At 65.2% G+C, this 20,916-nt stretch overlaps 1 protein-coding gene across 1 annotated transcript; it reads left to right on the top strand.

The window, feature by feature from the left end:
• Window positions 1-1,703: 1,703 nt before the first annotated feature.
• PARVG (parvin gamma) lies at window positions 1,704-20,242 on the top strand. The gene is made up of 13 exons (XM_036420226.2): window positions 1,704-1,962; window positions 4,058-4,147; window positions 5,856-5,920; window positions 6,239-6,341; window positions 8,875-9,009; window positions 9,911-10,026; window positions 10,856-10,911; window positions 12,689-12,711; window positions 14,916-14,974; window positions 15,687-15,755; window positions 16,452-16,553; window positions 19,598-19,670; window positions 20,053-20,242. Exons 2-13 carry the CDS (start codon window positions 4,069-4,071, stop codon window positions 20,160-20,162), a joined length of 990 nt encoding a protein of 329 aa, XP_036276119.1. The 5' UTR covers window positions 1,704-1,962; window positions 4,058-4,068; the 3' UTR covers window positions 20,163-20,242.
• The last annotated feature ends 674 nt before the right edge of the window (window positions 20,243-20,916 follow it).

Genomic DNA, 20,916 nt, shown 5'->3' with positions numbered 1-20,916 from the left:
GCCGACAAGCACCCTACGCCCCAGGGCCGCTCCCCTCCCCCAGCGCATCCGGCCGGAGGCCCGTGTGCAGACAGAGCGGGCCAGGCCGCCTGCCCCGGGCTCTCTGGGGTGATGAGGACAACGTGTCCTGGTCCCTCAGGCAGCACCGGACCTGTGGGGTCCTGGTCCGTCCTGGTCCGGGGACCGTCGCCAGGTGTCCAGGGGCCCTGCCCTCCAGGCCACCGACCCGCCCAGCAGGCCACCGGCCCCGCCCACCAGGCCACCGACCCGCCCAGCAGGCCACCAGCCCACCTGCCAGGCCACGGGCCCACCCAGCAGGTCACCGACCCGCCCAGCAGGTCACCGACCCGCCCAGCAGGTCACCCGCTTGCCCGGCAGGCCACCGGCCCCGCCCAGCCGGCCACCGGCCCCGCCCGCCAGGCCACCGCCCCGCCCAGCAGGCCACCAGCCCACCTGCCAGGCCACGGGCCCACCCAGCAGGCCACCCGCCTGCCCAGCAGGTCACCGGCCCCGCCCAGCAGGTCACCGCCGCGCAGGGGCTGGGCTTGGGGAGCTCAGGTTTCGGTTTAAGGGGAAGCCCAGTTCAGTAAATCGTTATCCTCACGCCCACCAGGGTTGGGCCTCGCCTGGGCGGGTCCTGGGACCCCTGGGCCGTACACATGGGAACACGGACGTTCGTATGACATCTGTCAGGATCTGTCCGCGGCAGCCCACATGGCGCCCTGCATTGTGCCAGGCCCTGGGACAAAGGGTCCTCCGGGGGCTGCGGTGAGGGCTGGGAGAGAACCTGCGTTAGGCAAGGCAGTCCAGGAAGGCTTCCTGGAGGAGGGGGCATTATGTGGGTGACAGGGATGATTACTTCGCTGTTTTAAAAGCTGGGCTGGCAGGGCCCGTAAGTGTGAGGATCCCCAAACAGGAAGGCAGGTAGCATTTTGTTTTTTTGTTTGTTTTGTTTTTTGTTGTATTTTTAAAAATATATTTTATTGATTTTTTACAGAGAGGAAGGGAGAGGGATAGAGAGCCAGAAACATCAATGAAAGAGAAACACCGATCAGCTGCTTCCTGCACACTCCCCACTGGGGATGTGCCCGCAACCAAGGTACATGCCCTTGACCAGGATCGAACCTGGGACCCTTCAGTCTGCAGGCCGACACTCTGTCCACTGAGCCACACCGGTTTTAGCGGGAATGTGGCACTTTGAAGGACCAGAAAGGTGTAGGCGTGACTGGGGGGGGAGAGAGCAGGAGGGGTCAGGGGATGAAACGATAGGGGATGGCGATGAAGGGGCTGGGCTGTGTGACTGGATTTCATTTTTAAGAGCCACTGGGCACCATGGATGGGCTGAGTGACGGGTGTGACGCGGGGAGAGAACCAGGGCTGCTGGAGTTGGGAGAAGCTGGCGCCAGGATGGGGTCAGCAGAAGGCTCTGTGTGGTCCAGGTGAGAGGGTGGGGGCCTGGCGGGTGGGGGGGAGCCTGGCCGGCGGGGTGGGAGCCCGGGGGAAGCCGACATGCCCCTGGAGCCTTGGTGGCTGGTGCCGGTGTTGCCGTGTGCGGGCTAGGAACCCGGGAGGAACTGGCTGGGTTGGTGCAGTGGGCGGGGAGGGAGAGGAAGTCGAAACCTTAAACTGGAGTTGCCTGCGAGACATCGGGCGGGAGGTGTGGCCGGTCGGGGCCGGAGCAGAGCTTTCTGGTGGGGCTGGTGGCAGCTCCTGGCAGCCCCGGCCTCCGTCAGGGGGAGCAGCCTCCGGTGGGGAGCAGCCTCAGGCGGGGGAGCAGCCTGCAGGTGGGGAGCAGCCTGCAGGCATCTTGGCCGGCCGGCCCCTCTGGAGGAAGTCAGGGTTGGTGCCTGCCTCGGGGGCCTCAGCCCCGCTGCTCGGGGAACCGGAACTGGCTTCTGGGTGAAACCCGGCCGCCACTGGAGCTCCGTGGCCCTCATTTTCTCACGTGGAGGAAGCAGCCAGGTGAGTCTCTGGCAGCCCCGTCTGTCTGTCTGTCCATCCGCAGGCCTGTGAGGCCAAGCTCACAGGAGGGCTGAGGCAGTGGGACTGAGGGCAGAGGCTGCCGTCTGAGCCGAGGGGGCGGGGCCCAGTGGCCCCGGAGCTCCTGTCCCCCTGCACCCCGTCCCCAGGCTGAGAGGCGGCCACGGCTGCCCAAGGTCCTGCCTCTGGACCAGGTGAGTGGACTCCAGCTCCGTGCACCTCCCCGAGCTCCAGCTGATGCAGGAAGGCCACCCGGGCGTCAGAGGAGAACCGAGGCCGGGCCGAGAAGGGCCTGCGGGCTGCTGAGGGCGGGAGGCGGCTCCGGATCCACCCTCTGTGTCAGGGAGCGGCCGGACCAGAGAGGGCAGGGGCCGGCCCGGAGTCACACAGCCAGAAAGAGGAGGAGCCGGCCGGGAGCCGAGGCCTCGTGTTGCCGGCCAGGCCCGTCCTCCTCTCTGGACACAGCCTCATGGAACCCGCGTCCAGGAGGGGCCCGGGGACTCAGGGAGCCGGCGGCTGTGCCCCCGCCCCCATTCGGGGCCGGACGGGCCGCGTGCCAGGCTGGCTGCCGCTGTGGAGGCTCCGGCCCGCGGCGGCCTCTGCGAGGGTGGAGCCGACCCAGAGCTTGTGCTGCAGACACGGGCCCGGGGTCCGCTGGGGCTGGCACCGCGGGGGCCCGGGGTCCGCTGGGGCTGGCACCGCGGGGGCCCGGGGTCCGCTGGGGCTGGCACCGCGGGGGCCCGGGGTCCGCTGGGGCTGGCACCGCGGGGGGCCCGGGGTCCGCTGGGGCTGGCACCGCGGGGGCCCGGGGTCCGCTGGGGCTGGCACCGCGGGGGGCCCGGGGTCCGCTGGGGCTGGCACCGCGGGGGCCCGGGGTCCGCTGGGGCTGGCACCGCGGGGGCCCGGGGTCCGCTGGGGCTGGCACCGCGGGGGCCCGGGGTCCGCTGGGGCTGGCACCGCGGGGGCCCGGGGTCAGCTGGGGCTGGCACCGTGGGAGGGGGGGCTGCAGAGAGAAACCCGGGCAGCCGCCCGCTGCGGGAGAGGAAGTCGCCAGGGGAACAGGAAGGAGGCCTGTTGGCTCATTGCGGGCGGGGGGCGAGCTGGGCCCACAGTGAGTTCCTGTAGGCGCTGTGGGTGCCGCCTTCCCATGGGGAGGGGCGTGCGGCCCCCAAACAGCCCGGAGGCAGAGCCCCCGCAGGGAGCCCCGCTCAGGAGGGGGCCGGGCAGGGCCACCCCGGGAGCCAGGCCTCGGGGAGCGGGGCCAGTCCAGCTGACAGTGCCCCCAGCGCCGTCCCTCACTCAAAGCTGGCGGTGCTCTGCGCCTCTGACCAGGCTCGGACCCTCCTCCCCCCCGCCCCTCCCCCCACAGGAGCTCAGGGCTGTAGACAGCACATCCGTGCTCACCCCCACCCCTCAGGCCGCACAGGCCCGAGCCCCCTGGAGCTCAGGGTTTGGGTGGGAGAAGTCTGAGGAGTGGCCAGCCCCTGGTCCTGACTGTGGGGTGCAGTGGGGTGGGGTATGTGTGGGGGTGAGGGACTTCCTGTCCTGGGTGCAGGGGGGTGGGGGACTTCCTGTCCTACAGGAACCTGGTGGGCTGGCCACTCTGTGCCCGGCGGGGGATGCCCCGTTCCCTGTGGAGCCTGTGGGTAGGCAGTGCCCTCACCCCGTGCCCTCACCCTGTGCCCCCACCCCGTGCCCTCACCCTGTGCCCTCACCCCGTGCCCTCACCCTGTGCCCTCGCCCTGTGCCCCCACCCTGTGCCCCCACCCTGTGCCCCCACCCTGTGCCCTCACCCTGTGCCCCCACCCTGTGCCCCAGCCCTGTGCCCCCACCCTGTGCCCCCACCCTGTGCCCTCACCCTGTGCCCCCACCCTGTGCCCTTAGTCTGTGCCCTCACCCTGTGCCCCCGGCCCTGTGCCCTGCTCCACCCAGCGTCCAGAGCGCAGTGTGCGGCCTCGGTCGGGACCTGCCCCTCCTAGACCCACCCAGAGCCGCTCCCCCCTGCCCTGCACCTCCCGCCGGAAGAGGGGCACAGAGGGCTGGGCCTGTGGACGGTGACGCCCTGTCCCACCCCCAGGGCCGGCGAGGATGGACCCCGAGTCCCTCTACAACCTGCTGCAGGCGCCCAGGCCGGCGGGCGCGCCCGCGGAGGAGGAGCTCCCACAAGGTGCGTCCTGGCGGGCGGGGTCCGGGCGGGGGTCCGGGCGGGATGACGTGGGGTCTGCATCCCAAAGCCAAACAGGCCACGCCTGGGAACATGCATTCACACAGGTGGTCACTGGGCACCGTTCTGCTCGGAACATACGTCTCCGGCTTTGTGCCCAATACCCCGCCCGTTTCTGGAACCTTCCACGGCTACCCCTGCCCTGCACAGTCGCACGTCCCCGGTTAATGGTGACGGCCAGGAGGAGGGTGCCGAGCGCCCTGTGAACAGCGTCTCACTGGTGGCTCTAGGGGGCGCGCTCACCTCCGCTGTGTAAATGGGGACACTGAGGCACAGAGCCCCTCGCAGGGCAGAGGGGAACCCCGGAGTAAGCTAAGCCCGAGGCGGGCGGCCCCAGGACTCAGGCTGCACACCCACCAGGCGGCCCAGGCGGATTCTGGGCAGATCTGACATCTCAGGGGGCGTGGGGGGTGGGCTGGGTCTCTTTAGGGCGAGGGGGTGGGGGGCAGGCTAGGAGCCACCCAGTGAGTGTGGGCCCATCACATGCCTGTGTTCGGGGGGGGGGGGTTGTGGCATTGACGTCACCGCCCTGACGTCTCCCTGGGACCGAAAACACTCGAGAGGCCCCCCGAGACCCAGGCCAGGCCCGTGGGCTCCGGAACTCGTGTCATTTGGAGCCATTAGAACACAGAGAGACAGGGCCGAGCTAATGTGGGCCCCGGGGGTCCAGCCTGTAAACACGCGTGGGGCCCGGAGCCTGGGCGAGTGGCTGGGGCGGGGCCGGGCCCAGGGTCTGGGCGGCTCCGTGCACGGCCGGGCTGTCTGCTCGCCGCGGGTTCAGGGCTGGGAGCCGCAGGAAGGCTGCTCCAGGGCACAGGCCTGTTATCAGAGAACCGTTTGGGTTTGTTTTACGGCTGGTTCAGAGGCAGGGAGAGCGAGCGGACCAGGTGGACCCGAGGGACCAGGATGGAGGGACCAAGTGGCCCGGAGGGACCGCCACTTGGGGTGTTTGGTGCTCAGGGGCCTCTTTCTGTGTGTGTATAGTTGGTGTACATATGTGTCTGTGACTATGTCTGTGTGTAGGTATGTGTCTGTGTATCTGTGAGTGCAAGTGTGTGTCTGAGTCTGTGTGTATCTATATATGTGTCTGTAGGTGCCTGTACATCTGAGAGAGTGTGTGTGTGTGTGTGTGCATGTGCAGGTGTGTCTCTGTGTGTGGCTGTGTGTGTAGGTGCCTGTGCATCTGAGAGTGTGTGTGTGTGTGGCTGTGTGTGTGCAGGTGTGTCTCTGTGTGTGGCTGTGTGTGTAGGTGCCTGTGCACCTGAGTGTGTGCGTGTGTGTGTGTGTGCAGGTGTGTCTCTGTGTGTGGCTGTGTGTGTAGGTGCCTGTGCACCTGAGTGTGTGCATGTGTGTGTGTGGCTGTGTGTGTGCAGGTGTGTCTCTGTGTGTGGCTGTGTGTGTAGGTGCCTGTGCATGTGAGTGTGTGCATGTGTGTGTATGTGTGTGTGTGTGCAGGTGTGTCTCTGTGTGTGGCTGTGTGTGTAGGTGCCTGTGCATCTGTGTGTGTGGACCGCGTGTGAGTACACTTGTGCCTGTGTGTGTGCATGTGTGTGTGAAGCAGCAGGACCCAGTCCCCCTGCGCCACGGGGACAGTTCTCGGGGACCAGGCCTGCGCGCCCGCACACGCGTGTCACGCCCGCTCTGCTTCCAGGGGAGAGGAAGAGGTTCCTGCCCCCCGCCTCCCGGGAGGACCCCAAGCTCGCCGCGCTGCAGCAGGTGAGGCCGTCCGACCGCAGGCCCGGCGCCCGCTGCGTGGCTGTGTGGAGGGCACTGCCTGAGCGCTGACTGTATACCCTCTGCACACGCTCCCAGCAAGCCCCCTCGGACTGAGCGGGCACGCTGCCCCCGCCCGGGAGGGACGGCGCGCTCAGAGGGCCGGCCGGTCGGGGCCCGGGCGGCAGTGGCAGGCGGGCTTGACCAGGCATCGGCCCGAAGCCTGTGCTCCTGCGCCCGCCGGCGGCCAGGGCCATGGCGGCCGCGGGGGGCGGGAAGGGGCCGGAGGGAGTGGCCGGTCACCGTCCTCCGGGCCGGCAGGTGCTGCTGGAGTGGATCAACGCCGAGCTGCTCGCCGAGCACATCGTGGTCCGCAGCCTGGAGGAGGACATGTTCGACGGGCTCATCCTGCACCACCTTTTCCGTGAGCGGCTGCCCGGCCTGCCCGAGGGGGCCCCTCGCCGCCCGCACCCCCCGCTGACCTCGCCGAGCCTGGGCCTCTCCCCTCGGGCACATGTGGAGCGCTCGCTGCGAGAGGCCGCGGACAGCAAACCCACTCCCCGCACCCGGCTCCGCTGCCCAGGGAGCAGGCCGAGGAGGCTGTTCATCCTCAGCCCGGAGAGCCCTCAGGCTGCCTCTGGGTGCTCGGCCTCCCCCCCCCTCTCCTTCCCCCCTCCTCCTCCCTCCTCCTCCCTCCCTCCCCCTCTTCCTCTCCCTCCCCCCTCCCTCCCCCACCCCTCTCCCTCCCCCTCCTTCTCCTCCCTCCCCCTCTTCCTCTCCCTCCCCCCCCCTCCCCCCCACCCTCTCCCTCCTTCCATTTCCTCCCCCTCCCCCAATCCCTCTCCCTCCCCTCTCCCCCTCCCTCCCCCCACACATCCCTCCTCCCTCCCCCTGCTTCCCTCATCACCTCTCCCTCCCCCACCCCTCTCCCTCCCCCATTCCCTCTCCCTCCCCCCATCCCCTCTTCCCCTCCTTCCACCTCCCTCCCCCTCCCCCTCCCTCTCCTTCCCCACTCCCCTCTCCCTCCCCCATCCCCTTTCCTTTCCCTCACCCCTCTTCCTCTCCCCCCTTATCCCCTCTCTCTCCCCCCATCCCCTCTCTCTCCCCCCACCCCTCTCCCCTCTCTCTCCCCCCACCCCTCTCCCTTCCCCCACCCTCTCCCTCTGCTGTGGGTGCTCCGCCTGGTCTGAGGTCTGTCTGCACTGAGCTGGGAGGCCCTGCGGGCGGGCGGTCTGATCTGGTGCTGGCTCAGCCTGGGGCCAGGCAGCACCTTCCAAAGGGCTCTGGCACACCCCCAGCTCCCCCGCGGCTTCCTGAGCACGGACCTACCATGGGGCAGGCGTGGCCAGGCCAGAGCCGCTCCTGCTGCTCCTGACCCATCTCCCAGAGGGACACTGAGGGCTGCTCTGACCATCTCCCAGAGGAACACTGAGGGCTGCTCTGACCCATCTCCCAGAGGGACATTGAGGGCTGCTCTGACCCATCTCCCAGAGGCACACTGAGGGCTCTCCTGACCCATCTCCCAGAGGCACACTGAGGGCTCTCCTGACCCATCTCCCAGAGGGACACTGAGGGCTGCTCTGACCATCTCCCAGAGGGACACTGAGGGCTGCTCTGACCATCTCCCAGAGGGACACTGAGGGCTGCTCTGACCATCTCCCAGAGGGACACTGAGGGCTCTCCTGACCATCTCCCAGAGGGACACTGAGGGCTCTCCTGACCATCTCCCAGAGGGACACTGAGGGCTCTCCTGACCCATCTCCCAGAGGGACACTGAGGGCTGCTCCTGACCATCTCCCAGAGGGACACTGAGGGCTGCTCTGACCATCTCCCAGAGGGACACTGAGGGCTGCTCTGACCATCTCCCAGAGGGACACTGAGGGCTGCTCTGACCATCTCCCAGAGGGACACTGAGGGCTGCTCTGACCATCTCCCAGAGGGACACTGAGGGCTGCTCTGACCCATCTCCCAGAGGCACACTGAGGGCTGCTCTGACCCATCTCCCAGAGGGACACTGAGGGCTCTCCTGACCCATCTCCCAGAGGGACACTGAGGGCTGCTCTGACCATCTCCCAGAGGGACACTGAGGGCTCTCCTGACCCATCTCCCAGAGGGACACTGAGGGCTCTCCTGACCCATCTCCCAGAGGGACACTGAGGGCTGCTCTGACCCATTTCCCAGAGGGACACTGAGGGCTCTCCTGACCCATCGCCCAGAGGGACACTGAGGGCTCTCCTGACCCATCGCCCAGAGGGACACTGAGGGCTGCTCTGACCCATCGCCCAGAGGCACACTGAGGGCTCTCCTGACCCATCTCCCAGAGGGACACTGAGGGCTGCTCCTGACCATCTCCCAGAGGGACACTGAGGGCTGCTCTGACCCATCTCCCAGAGGGACACTGAGGGCTGCTCCTGACCATCTCCCAGAGGGACACTGAGGGCTGCTCTGACCCATCTCCCAGAGGGACACTGAGGGCTGCTCCTGACCATCTCCCAGAGGGACACTGAGGGCTGCTCTGACCATCTCCCAGAGGGACACTGAGGGCTGCTCTGACCATCTCCCAGAGGGACACTGAGGGCTGCTCTGACCATCTCCCAGAGGGACACTGAGGGCTGCTCTGACCATCTCCCAGAGGGACACTGAGGGCTGCTCTGACCATCTCCCAGAGGGACACTGAGGGCTGCGGGCCTGGTCCCTGTCCGGTCTCACAGGGAAGAAAGCAGGGAGGGGGCGCCGGCCACACTGCCCTGCAGAATGCTCAGGCGGGGGGGGGGGGGGGGGGGGGGGGGGGGGCACAGCGGGGTCCGGTGAGGGCGGGGCTCGCTCAGCCCGCAGCCGCCTGTCCCACTGCGGAGGGAGGGGGCGCTCTTACTGCCTGAGCGCTGGTCCCCCCAGGAGCCCACACTGTCACCTCCTTCCTCCCCCTCCCCTGCCCTCCCTGCCGCTCCCACACGCAGAGCGGCTGGCGGGGACCCGGCTGGAGGTGGAGGAGATCGCCCTGACCGCCGTGAACCAGAGGCGCAAGCTCGAGGCAGTCCTGGAGGCCACCAACCGCTGCCTGCAGGAGGAGCAGCCGCGGTGGAGCGTGGACGGTACGGCCCCCGGGCTGGCGGCCGGGCGGCCGGGCGGCCTGGGCCTGAGACAGCTTCTCTCGCCGCCGGCCACGGCTCGGCCGCCTCGGTCTGGGCGCACCGGGGCTGGGAAGGAGGCAGAGGCCTCGGGCAGTGCAGAGTGGGCACAAAGGTGCGGTCGGCTGCAGAGCTAACAGCCTGGCACTCCCGGCCCCGGATGTCGCTGCAGGGAGCCCGGCAGAGGACGGGGCTCACAGCCTGGCACAGCGCAGCCAGGGCGGACTGTGCCAAGCGCCGTGACGCGCCCCTCTGCCGGGCGGGGCCACCGCAGCCCCTCCTGTGAGCTCGTTCCCATTGTCTCTGTGGCGCCTTCAAAGCACCCAGGCGCCCTCCTTGTCCCAGCTCGCGGTGAATGTCCTGCCCTCCCAGGCTCTGCGTTTTCCCCACTTCCCGGATGGGAACACTGAGGCAGGAAGGACACAGCGAGGTCGGGCGGCAGTGATGTCGCCATTTGCAAACCCACCTCGTGCTGGGCGCACGCCCCTGCCTTCGCTGCTCTCTCCCTGCCTCACGGTCGGCAGCTGGTGTTCTTACTGTTGATGCTGCCCCGACCGAAGTCATGTTCGGCTTAAACCTAACCATCTGTCCAGCTGGTGTCCAACCAGGACGGGGCCCGTGGCTGGTGTCAGGGGCAGACAGCGGTCAGAGGACATCCGTGTGTAACCGGCCCCGACGGGCAGTGGCCTGGGCCTGAGGCTGCTGTTCGATCTGAATGTGTGACTTTTCTTAGATCGGAATGCAGATCTCCAGGCCCCTGCTTCCCGGGGGGGAGGGGGAGACAGTCTCGGGGGGCTGCAGGGGGTGGTTGTGAGGATAAGGAGACCTCACGGGCCCCAGAGCTGACCTGTGTGCCTCCCCGCAGCCATCTTTAACAAGGACCTGCTGGCCACACTGCACCTCCTGCTGGCGCTGGCCAAGCGCTTCCAGCCCGGCCTGCCCCTCCCGCCCAACGTGCAGGTGGAGGTGATCACCATGGAGGTGAGGCTGGGCCTGGGCTCCATCACGTGGAGCGAGCATCCTGGGTCCATCATTCATTCATTGACCCATTCACCCATCCATTCATTGACTCATCCATCCATCCACCCATCCACCCATCTATTCATCCATCCATTCCATCCATCCATCCACCCATCTATTCATTCATCCATCCACCTACCCATTCATTGACCCATCTATTCATCCATCCATTTACCCATCCATCCACCCATCCATTCATTCATCCATCCATTCATCCTTCATTTATTGACCCATCCACCCATCCATTTATTGACCCATCCATCCATCCACCCATCCACTCATCCACCCATCCACCCATCCATTTATTGACCCATCCATCCATCCACCCATCCACTCATCCACCCATCCACCCACCCATTCATTGACCCATCTATTCATCAATCCATTTATTCATCCATCCACTCATCCATTCATCGAGCCATCCACCCATCCATCCAGTCATCCACCCATCCATCCAGTCATCCACCCATCCATCCATCCAGTCATCCACCCATCCATCCAGTCATCCACCCATCCATCCAGTCATCCACCCATCCACTCACCATTCATTCGTTACTGACCTCTGTGAGCCAGGCGCTGATGAGACTGGGGTTCCTGGGGAACAAGGCTGACTGGGTCCTAGTCCTCATGGGTCTCAGGCTCATGGGAAAGACCATAGGGGACCAAGCGATGAGGCCAGGAGGCTACCCTGTGAGGGACTGGGCTCCGAGGGGCTGCTTTGGCCTCTAGACCGAGCCCGAGGCCTGGGCCCCTGCATTCGCTGGGTGATGCCTCCTCCCTCTGTTCTCAGAGCACCAAGAGTGGCCTGAAGTCGGAGAAGTCAGTGGAGCAGCTCACGGCGAGCAGGTGAGGGAGGAGCAGGGTCGGACCGGATTTGGTGGGATTGGGGGGCCCTCACACTCTGCCTGTCCCTCAGGCCTGGGGGGACCCAGGGGCCCCTCCATCTTGATGGTCCTCCCAGACATGCCCGCCTCCTCCAGCTCCCTTACCCTCTCTGCCACCAGCAAGCAAGCAGAGCTGGGATCAGAGGGCCCTGGCCCTCAGCCACGAGGTCACCCACAGCCCTGGGGCCAGGAGGACCCTGGGGCCCGAGCCCTCCTGGGAAGCCACTCGGGGCAGGGAGGTGCTGCGCCAAGTGACCCTGACCTGACCTGGACGGCCCCCTGGTGCAGGGAGGCAGGGCACCTGCGCTCACTCGTACCCCAGCACTTACGGAGCGCCTTCGCGTGCAGGGCGAGAGCTCTGTCCTTGCTCAGCGGCTGTCGCTCTGTCTGTCCGGAGAGCGGCAGGCCCAGCGAGCCCTGCCCTCCCAGAGGCAGGGCCGCGTTCCGGGCCGGGCCCTCTGGGCGGGTCTGAGAGGCGCTGCCTGCAGAAGCGCCCTCCGCCCTCGCTTCCCGTTAACGTCTGCGGAGGCCGCTCTGCGCAGGCCCTGGCCGTGGCCGTGCTCTTGGGCTCAGAGCCTGCACCCTGGCTCCTCGGCGTGAGCTGTGTGACCCTGGGCCAGTCGCCTCCCCTCTCTGAGCCTCTTGCTCCCCTGAAGAGTGGGCTGTGCTCCCTGCGGGGGGGATGCGTGAGGCGACCTCCTCCACCCCCTGCTTCCCGGTCCCGAGGGCCCTCCCGGCTGTGGCTCCTGTGCCTGTGGGGCGTGGGGGGTGGGGCTCCAGGCGCCGCAGGGTAAGGGGTGGCCGGGCCCCACGCCTGTGAGCGGAGTGAGGCCGAGGCCCATTTAACTTCCCAGGACGCCCTGGGGGAGCCTTGGCCCCTCGGCTCAGTGAGGCCCAGCACCGCCCGTGAGCTGCTCTGAGCCCCCGGCCGGGCCTGAGTTCCAGAGTGGAATGACTTGGGGACCCTGAGTGGGAAGGTGCCTTTGGAGCCCATGACACCACATTCTTTCACCCTTCGTGACCCCAAAACCACCCCTCTGCCCCCGTGAGCTCAGACAGCGTGGCCAGGACCACCTCTGGCTCCCAGCGGAATCCTGGGCCCCACGGCGCCTCTGCCTTTGCTGGGAGCTGGCTCTCTCCCCAGCTGCCCCGGCCCCCGACCCCGGCCCCCTGCAGAGGGCCCTGGCTCCCCAGAGCGTGGCTGCTTTGGGCCCAGAGCCTTGCTTCTAGGGGACAGGGGCGGGGTGAAAATTTAACAAAAAAGTGAAAAGAAAAGAAAAAAATCATAACAGTAAAAATGGAGGGAAGGAAGCCAGAGGCGGGCCTGCTGTGTGATCTCATTTACAGGAACTTCCAGGACAGGCACGGGCAGGCGCAGGCAGGAGAAACCAGAGCAGGGTGCCATTCGCGGGGGAGGGCGTGGGGGGCGGAGGCACATGGGTGCCAGGACGGCTCCACACTCCGAGGAGGGCGGGGCCGCACACGTGCGGGACAGTGTGGAAGCTGCGCACGGAGGACTGGCGCGTCTTACTGTCTGAATAGCACACTGCCCTCCCCGAACTAAAGAGCGACCCCAAAACAAGACCCCTCCCCCCCTTACGCAGCGCCAGGGGTACCAGACGCTGGTTTCTCTGAAACCTTGCCAGGGTCAGGCCTCGTCGTGGAAAAAAGCTGTGGGTCTCAAGGTTTTTAACCATTTCTCTGCATTTTTCCCCCCCCCACCCCCACCCCACTCCCAGCGCAGACAAGGACCAAGCTGCCAGTGAGTGCCGCCGGCCGTGCGGGAGTCCGTCTGTGGCGTGCGTGTGACAGCGGCGTGCAGGCACGGGGGCGCTCCGGTGCCCGCTCCGAGGGGGCCTGATGTGCCTGAGCTTCCTGCTGGCCCGTCTGGCCCTCCCCTGTCTGTCCTTGCCTGGACCTGGCTGCTCCCGCTCAGGCTCTGGCTCCTGTAGGCAGACAGATGTTTCGTCCCCATTGGGGTGAGGGCGGAGCTGTGAAGGGTTGGGCTCCAGAGCCAGGTGGCCTGGGCCTGCACACGCACACGAAGGCTCCCATTTGTTAGTCATGAGATTGGGGAAGCCTCTCACCCCGGGGCCTCCGTTTCCTCCTCTTAGGCTGGTGATGAGGCTCAGAGAGGGTTCGTAAACGTGCTCAGCACATAGCGGGTGCTTAACAGTGATTGTGGCTGCTGCTTCTGTACAGAGCTCCTCACCGGTCACTTACTGACCCAGCCATTCCTTCCTTCCCTCCTTCCTTCCTTCCTTCCTTCCTTCCTTCATACACTGACTCACTCATTCCTCAGGCAACTGGACTGGCCAGCTGTTCATCTATTAATCCATTCACTTACCCACCAATCTGTCTACCAATCCATTCATCCACCCACACACCAATCCATTCATCCACCATCTATCACTATCCCATCATCAACCATCCACCCACCAATCCATCCATCCACTCACCCATCCATCCACTCACCCATTCATCCATTCATCCACCCACCAATCCATCCATCCATCCATCCATCCATTCATCCATCCAACCATCCATTCATCCATCCACTCACCCATCCATCCACTCACCCATTCATCCATTTATCCACCCACCAATCCATCCATCCATCCATCCATCCATCCACTCACCAATCCATCCATCTATCTACCCATCCATTCATCTATCCACCATCCATCCATCACCCACCAATCTGTTAATTCACCATCCATCCATCCATCCATCCATCCCTTCCTCCTCCATTTATCCATCCATCCACCCTGACATTTCTCCCACCGCACAGGACACAGGGCTGTGCCAAGGGCACCTCTCCTGGCGATGGAAATAATGACTGGCCAGGGCCTCTAGGAACAGGGCGGAGGGAGGGTGCCTGAGGCAGGAAGCGAGGGCGGGGCCAGGCCGGAGGAGAGTGAGTGTGTGTATGTGGGGGCGGCAGGAGGTCACTGGGGTTGCCCGGGAGCAGTGTTTGTTAGCGGCGGCATGAAGACCGGTCCCACGGTCAGGGGCAGGGCCTCTTTGCACCGTTTCTGGCCATTCGTGCTGCGCTGGTCTTGTCTGCTCTGTTCCTCCGGGGACACTTCCCTGCCCTCTGGCCGAACGGTCCAGTAGGGGCCCCGGGTCTGCACTGTGGTTCTTGGTTTACGGGGCTTCCCGTGTGCCGCTCCTCCCCTCGCTAACGAAGGAACAGCAGGCACAGAGAGGCCAAGTGGCTGCTGGGGGTCACACAGCAGCTGCGTGGCAGAAGCCGAAGGTCATTTCCGCTCAGTCTGTGTGAGAACCCGTCTCCCTGGAGGAGAGTGTCAGCTGCCGAGAGTGAGAGTGAGAATGCAGGCCTTGGGCCCGGTGTCTGAGGCTGGACCAGGAGCCCGAGCTGCCAAGATGCTCGATTCCAGGCCCCGGGGCGGTGGCTCAGCTGCCTCTCCGGCCGTGTGCGCTGAGGCTCCGGCCTCGGGGGAGCTCGCTGCCCTCATTCTGCCAATCCACCGCGGCCCGCCCAGGGACCCGGGGCCGTGTCAGCCCGGGCTGGCCCCTGCCAGGCAGGCAGCTCCGCGGCCTGGGCTGGAGCAGGGAGCTGGAGGAGACCGGTAGTTTCCAGAGGAAGGGATGGGGCGTGTGGCAGAGGGAGGGACGTTACTGAAGGTCATGGCGGCCCAGCCCCCACGCCAAATTCCATCTTTGCTATCAAATGTGATCTTCGCAATGGCCCTAGCCGGTGAACATCATCAGCCGTACTTCACAGTGAGGAAGCGAAGGCACAGAGAGGGTGGCCATTCTCCTGAGCCACTCAGCAGGGAGGCAGGGCTGGGACCAGGCCCGATGTTAAACTCCAGGAGCCTGAGCTAAAACCCAGCCCCCCCGCCCCGGGGACGCCGAGGAGCGGGTGGGAGAAAGCCGTTCGGCTTCGAAGTTTGGCTCCGAGGTCACAGCGAGTCACCGCAGTCTGTGGTCTGTCTGCAGAGGACGTCTTCGATGAGCTATTCCAGCTGGCTCCGGAGAAGGTGGGCGCCGTGAAGGAGGTGAGAGACCCCAGTCCCAGAGCTCTGGCCCCCGCCCCTACCCGCCCCTCCCGCCCCCGCACACCCCCACCCACCCACCTGGGCCGTTTCCCGTGGAGCATGGGGGGTGGGGCTCCACGTGCAGCAGGGTAAAGGATGACCGGGCCCCAAGCCTGTAAACGGAGTTTACATCCGTCCACCCACCAATCCACCCACCCACCCAGCCACTCATCCATCCACCCGCCCACCCACCTATCCATCCATCCACCCATCCATCCACCTACCCATCCACCCATCCACCCATCCATCCATCCACCCATCCACCCGTCCACCCATCCATTCATCCACCCACCCATCCACCCAGCCACCCAGCCACCCAGCCAGCCACCCATCCGCCCACCCATCCACCCACCCATCCATCCATCCATCCATCCATCCATCCATCCATCCACCCAGCCACCCATCTACCCACCCACTCATCCACACATCCATCCATTCACCCAGCCACCCAGCCACCCAGCCACCCACCCACCCATCCACCCATCCATCCATTCACCCACCCACCCACCCAGCCGCCCGTCCATCCACTGGACCTGCCAGGGGATAACGGAGAAGAGTCGGGGCCCTGGCCCACACCTGCGGTGCTGGGTGCTGGGGGTCGAGGGGGCTTCCTGTCCCCTGAGGGGGAAGGTGGCGCCCTGAGCCCCGGCTGGTCCCTGCTCTCCCCGGGCAGGCCATCGTGACCTTCGTCAACCAGAAGGTGGAACGCCTGGGCCTGTCCGTGCAGGACCTGGACACCCAGGTGGGTGGCTCTGGGGTTCGCATCCCCCTCTCCCTCTCTCTCCCCTGGGACAGCGGCGGTGTCCGGGGAGGGTGGCATGGGCCAGGCCGGTTAGAGGCGGTGGGCAGAGGGCTCTGGAGGGCTGGTGTCTGGTGGCACCACCAGGGTGTACCAGCAGGAAGGAGTCCAGGCCAGCCAGGCCCTGCAGAGGCCCCACGGAAGGGGGGCCTTCCTCCGAGACCCAGGCGCGTTCTGTCTCTTTGAAGCGCTGGCTGGCCGCATTAGCATGGGACACGCCGGTGCCAGGACGCGCTTTATCTCCGCGCACACAGGCGGGACCGGCAGGAATACTAATGCGGCGGCCGCCGGGGAGCGTGCTGCTCTGTGCCTCCTCCCCGGGGAACAATTTTACTGTTAACTCCGCTCGCTCCTGAGCTTCCGGAGCTGCTGGGCCCGTGTGCGGCTTCACACGCAATAAGGGGCTCTTTGCCTGGAGAACAGCGCCTTCTCCTCAGCACACAGGAGTGCTGGCACCAAGAGCCGCTCCGAACCTGCTGTGGCTGCGTTCACAGCAATGCCTCAAGGTCAGGGACACGGCCCCATTTCTCAGACCCGGAAGCTGAGGCCCAGAGAGGCTGTGTGAGCTTGGTAGGGCAGCTGGGCCTGGGAAAGGAGAACGAGACCCCCAGGCCCTGTGCCCAACACCCCCCTCTGCAGTTTGCAGATGGCGTCATCTTACTCCTGCTGATTGGACAGCTGGAAGGTTTCTTCCTGAACCTGAAGGAATTCCACCTCACGCCCAACTCCCCTGCGGAGATGGTGAGTGTCCAGACCGTCCCTGAGGTCTGCCTCTGGGTAAACGGATCTGTGCAGTGGGCACAGCCGTCTTTGCTCCCTCACCTCCAGTGCCGTGAAGCGTGGGGAGAACGTGTGTTTGCCGAGGGGCCTCTCATCCACTCCCCCTCCCACCACCCGCACACATATCTATTGACTTTCCGGTTCACTCATTCACCCAATTAATTAAACCCTTCACCTGCTGCCCACCCATCCTTCCCTTCCTCCCTTCCACCATCCATCCATCCATTTACTCATCTGCCTGTCCACCAATCCACCCACCAGCACAACCATCCATCCATCCATCCATCCATCCATCCATCCATCCACCTATCCATCCATCCATCCATCCATCCATCCATCCATCCATTCATTCATCTATCTATCCATCCATCCATCCATCCATTCATCCTTCCATTCATCCATCCATCCATACATCCATCCATCCATCCACCCACCTGTCCACCCACCCACCCACTCATTCATCCACCCATCCATCCATCCATCCATCCATTCATCCACCATCCATCCATCCACCTATCTATCCATCCATTCATCCATCCATTCATCCATCCACCCATCCATCCATCATCCATCCATCTATCCATCCATTCACCCATCCATCCATTCATCCATCCATCCATCCATCCACCCATCTATCCATCCATCCATCCATCCATCCATCCACCCATCCATCCATTCACCCATCCACCCATCCATCCACCCATCCATCCATCCATCCACCCATCCATCCATTCATCCATCCATCCATCCACCTGTCCACCTACCCACCCATCCATTCATCCATCCATCCATCCATCCATCCACCTATCTATCCATCCATTCATCCATCCATTCACCCATTCATCCATACATCCATCCATCCATTCATCCATCCATCCACATATCCATCCATCCATCCATCCATCCACTTGTCCACCCATTCACCCATCCATCCATCCATCCAATCATCCATCTATCCATCCATCCATCCATCCACCCACTGTCCACCCATTCATCCATCCATCCATCCATCCATCCAATCATCCACCTATCCATCCATCCATCCATCCACCCACTGTCCACCCATTCATCCATCCACTCATTCATCCATCCATCCATCCACCCACCCATCCACCCACTTGTCCATCCATCCATCCATCCATCCATCCATCCATTCATCCATCCATTCACCCATTCATCCATCCATCCATCCATCCATCCATCCATCCAATCATCCACCTATCCATCCATCCATCCATCCACCCACTTGTCCACCCATTCACCCATCCACCCATCCATCCATCCATCCATCCACCCACCCATCCACCCACTTGTCCATCCATCCATCCATCCATCCATCCATCCATCCATTCATCCATTCATCCATCCATCCACATATCCATCCATCCATCCATCCACCCACTCACCCATCCATCCATCCACCCACTTGTCCACCCATTCACCCATCCACCCATCCATCCATCCATCTATCCATCCATCCATCCACCCACTTGTCCACCCACTTGTCCATCCATCCATCCATCCATCCATCCATCCATCCATCTATTCACCCATCCATCCATTCATCCATCCATCCATCCATCCATCCATCCATCCATCCATTCACCCATCCATCCATTCATCCATCCATCCATCCATCCATCCATCCATCCATCCATCTAACCATCCATCCATCCATCCATTCATCCATCCATCCATCCATCCATCCATCCACCCATCATCCATCCATCCATCGATTTATCCAGGTCCCTTAGCCCCTCTCCTCACATCCGGGCCTGCTATTCATCCCTCTGCACCTGCCTCCAACAGACGTGGTCTCTGCCCTCAGTGGGTGTGGTCTCCACCGACCCCTCAGCAGCCTGGGAATGGCAGGCAGGAAGGTGGGCTTTTCCACGGCCCAGATGAGGGACTGAGCCCAGCCAGGCCCCGGGACTTGTCTGACCTGTGACCTTTGACCCAGAGGGGTGACACAGACATCCAACCTAGATCTCCAGACTCAACCTGCCCGGACCTCCCAGGTGACCAGAGGCAGCCTGGGTGAGGCTGGACTCCCCGCTTGGCCCTGCCTTCCGCCCTGGCTGGGTTGTCATGGGAACTGCCTGGCATCTGTGCTGCCTGCTGTGGGCAGGGCTGGGAAGGCCGGCCACCAGTCTGGGATGTCCAGCCCCCAGGGGACTGTGGGGTGCTGAGACCCTGGGAGGAAGGACCTGCTGGGGGTCCCAGTGAACCGGGGGTTCAGCCAGCTCTAGGGCTTGCTGTCCCACTTCCCCCCACCCCTCTCTCCGCTGCCCACACGGAAGGGTAAGCTCCACCTGACGGTCCGGAGGCCCAGGGGAGAGACGAGATGTGGGAAGGGAGGTGACCCGGACCCAGGATCTGCTCTGAGCTTGGGGCCGACAGGGCTCCCCACCCAGGATCCCCTATGAGGACACAGGGAGGGGTGGGACCCCACTCCGCCGGTGAGTAAGGGGAGCGGGGACCGAGCGCCCTGCTCCCTGCTCCCGGTCATCCAGCGGCCAAGCCGGGGTCAGGGCCCCGGAGGCCTGGGCCTGGCGGGCCCCCTCGCCCACCCCCCTCTCCAGCCTGCTGTGCTCGGCATCAGAGCGAGGCCCCTGGTTCCAGCCCCTCCCGTCCTGTGAGCTCAGACCATCCCCGTGGCCTCCAGCAGCCTGGGGCCCCTCGTCCATGCTTTGCCGGTGAAACGTAGGTTCTGAGGGCGTCTGCCACCCGCAGGGCCCCGGGAGACCTCAGACGAGGCCAGCAGGGACCGGTGCTCCCACCCCTGGCTAAGCCCCTCCCATGGCAGCCTTACCTCCAGGCTGCCTCCACCAGGAAGCCCTCCCTGACTGGCGGGCCCCCGGGGTGCTCTCCGCAGGGGCCGCATTCCCACTAGAGGCGGCCTCCAGTGCGTGGTTGGCCGTGGTGGGGGAGGGGGGCCTGCCACGGGGCCGGGGCTGGGCCAGGGCTGCCCCGTTTGCCAGCGTCTGTGGGTCTTGTCGTTGTAGCTGCACAACGTCACCCTGGCCCTGGAGCTGCTGAAGGAGGAAGGGCTGCTCGACTGCCCCGTCCGCCCGGAAGGTGAGCAGGGCCAGGGGCGGTGGGGAGGGGGCGGGCGGTGTGCGGGCAGACAGGGCCTGTGGTGCGCCCAGCCGCTTGCGCTGTGGGGGGCAGTGTGGCTTCACCCCGTGGGGGAGGGTCCCGGGGAGGAGGTGGGGGACGAGCCCTGGTGATGGGCGGCCGCAGAGGTGAGGCCCGGAGGTCGAGCTGCCCCGGAGGAGGGGTGGGGAGGACGGGGCGGCGGGAGGGCAGGCCGTGCGGTGGGTCCCACCTGGGACTCGGGCTGAGCATGCCCAGCTGCCCGGGGAGTTAGCACTGGGGCCCCAGTCCCCGCACAGCCCTGGGGCCCACACGGGGATGGCCACCCCGTCCGGGCTGACCGGCGGTCTCTCTCCCCGGACAGACATCGTGAACAAGGACAGTAAGAGCACGCTGCGGGTGCTCTACAGCCTCTTCTGCAAGCACAAGCTGAAGGACGGCACGGACCGGGGACCCCGGGGCCCCCCGAGCTGACCTCACCGCCCCCCGCTGCCGCCCAGCCGCTTCCCGGGCCCGGGCCCGCGCTCGACCCCCACCCCCGTGTCCCTCTGCCTGAGCAGCTGTGACCCCAGAGACCTCAATCCGCTCTGAGCCAGCCTCCGGCCTCGCTCGCTTTATTCCAGCACAAGTGTTTCTGGGAGGGTCTGGGGAGCCTGCCGGGGTCCCTGGAGGGCGTGACGTGCATATACCCGAGGTGACCCAGGCACAGCCTGCTCCCCACAGGGCTGCCATGGAGGTGCGCCTGTGCCCTTGGCGGGCCCTCCCCCCACCCCAGGGCAGCCAGGGCCCGGCCAGGTCACCCGCACTGGGGTTCGAGGTCTGGCTTGGAGGGCAGCAGGCTCTCCGGTGTCAGGGCGATGGCCAGAGGCCCGGCCTGCCCTCGCTCAGCGCTCCGCCCAGGGAGACGGTGCCAGGATCACCGTCCAGCGGCAGGGGCCCACGTGATCCACACCCACGTTCCGAGCCACGCGGGGAAGTGAGCCCGGTTATTGCCGAGGCCCCGAGGCCCCGAGGCCAGGCCACCCCGTGGTGAAATCGGGAGCCATGGCCACTACAGCTTGGGTGGGTGGGGATGGCTCAGTCTCGCAGTCTGTCCCCAGGAGGTGCCGGCTCTGACCTCCCCATGGACCCCGTCTGTCCCCTGCCCCACCCCAGCTCTCCACGCTGACGCTGTCCGCCCGGCCACCCGGCACCTGTCCTTCATAGGCGGGAGACGTCCTTGAGGAGA

This window comes from Pipistrellus kuhlii, unplaced genomic scaffold (assembly GCF_014108245.1).
Source record: "Pipistrellus kuhlii isolate mPipKuh1 unplaced genomic scaffold, mPipKuh1.p scaffold_m20_p_64, whole genome shotgun sequence".
Taxonomy (NCBI): Eukaryota; Metazoa; Chordata; class Mammalia; order Chiroptera; family Vespertilionidae; genus Pipistrellus; species Pipistrellus kuhlii.
The sequence above is the reverse complement of the archived record's forward strand: the minus strand, read 5'-3'. Positions and strand labels throughout refer to the sequence as shown.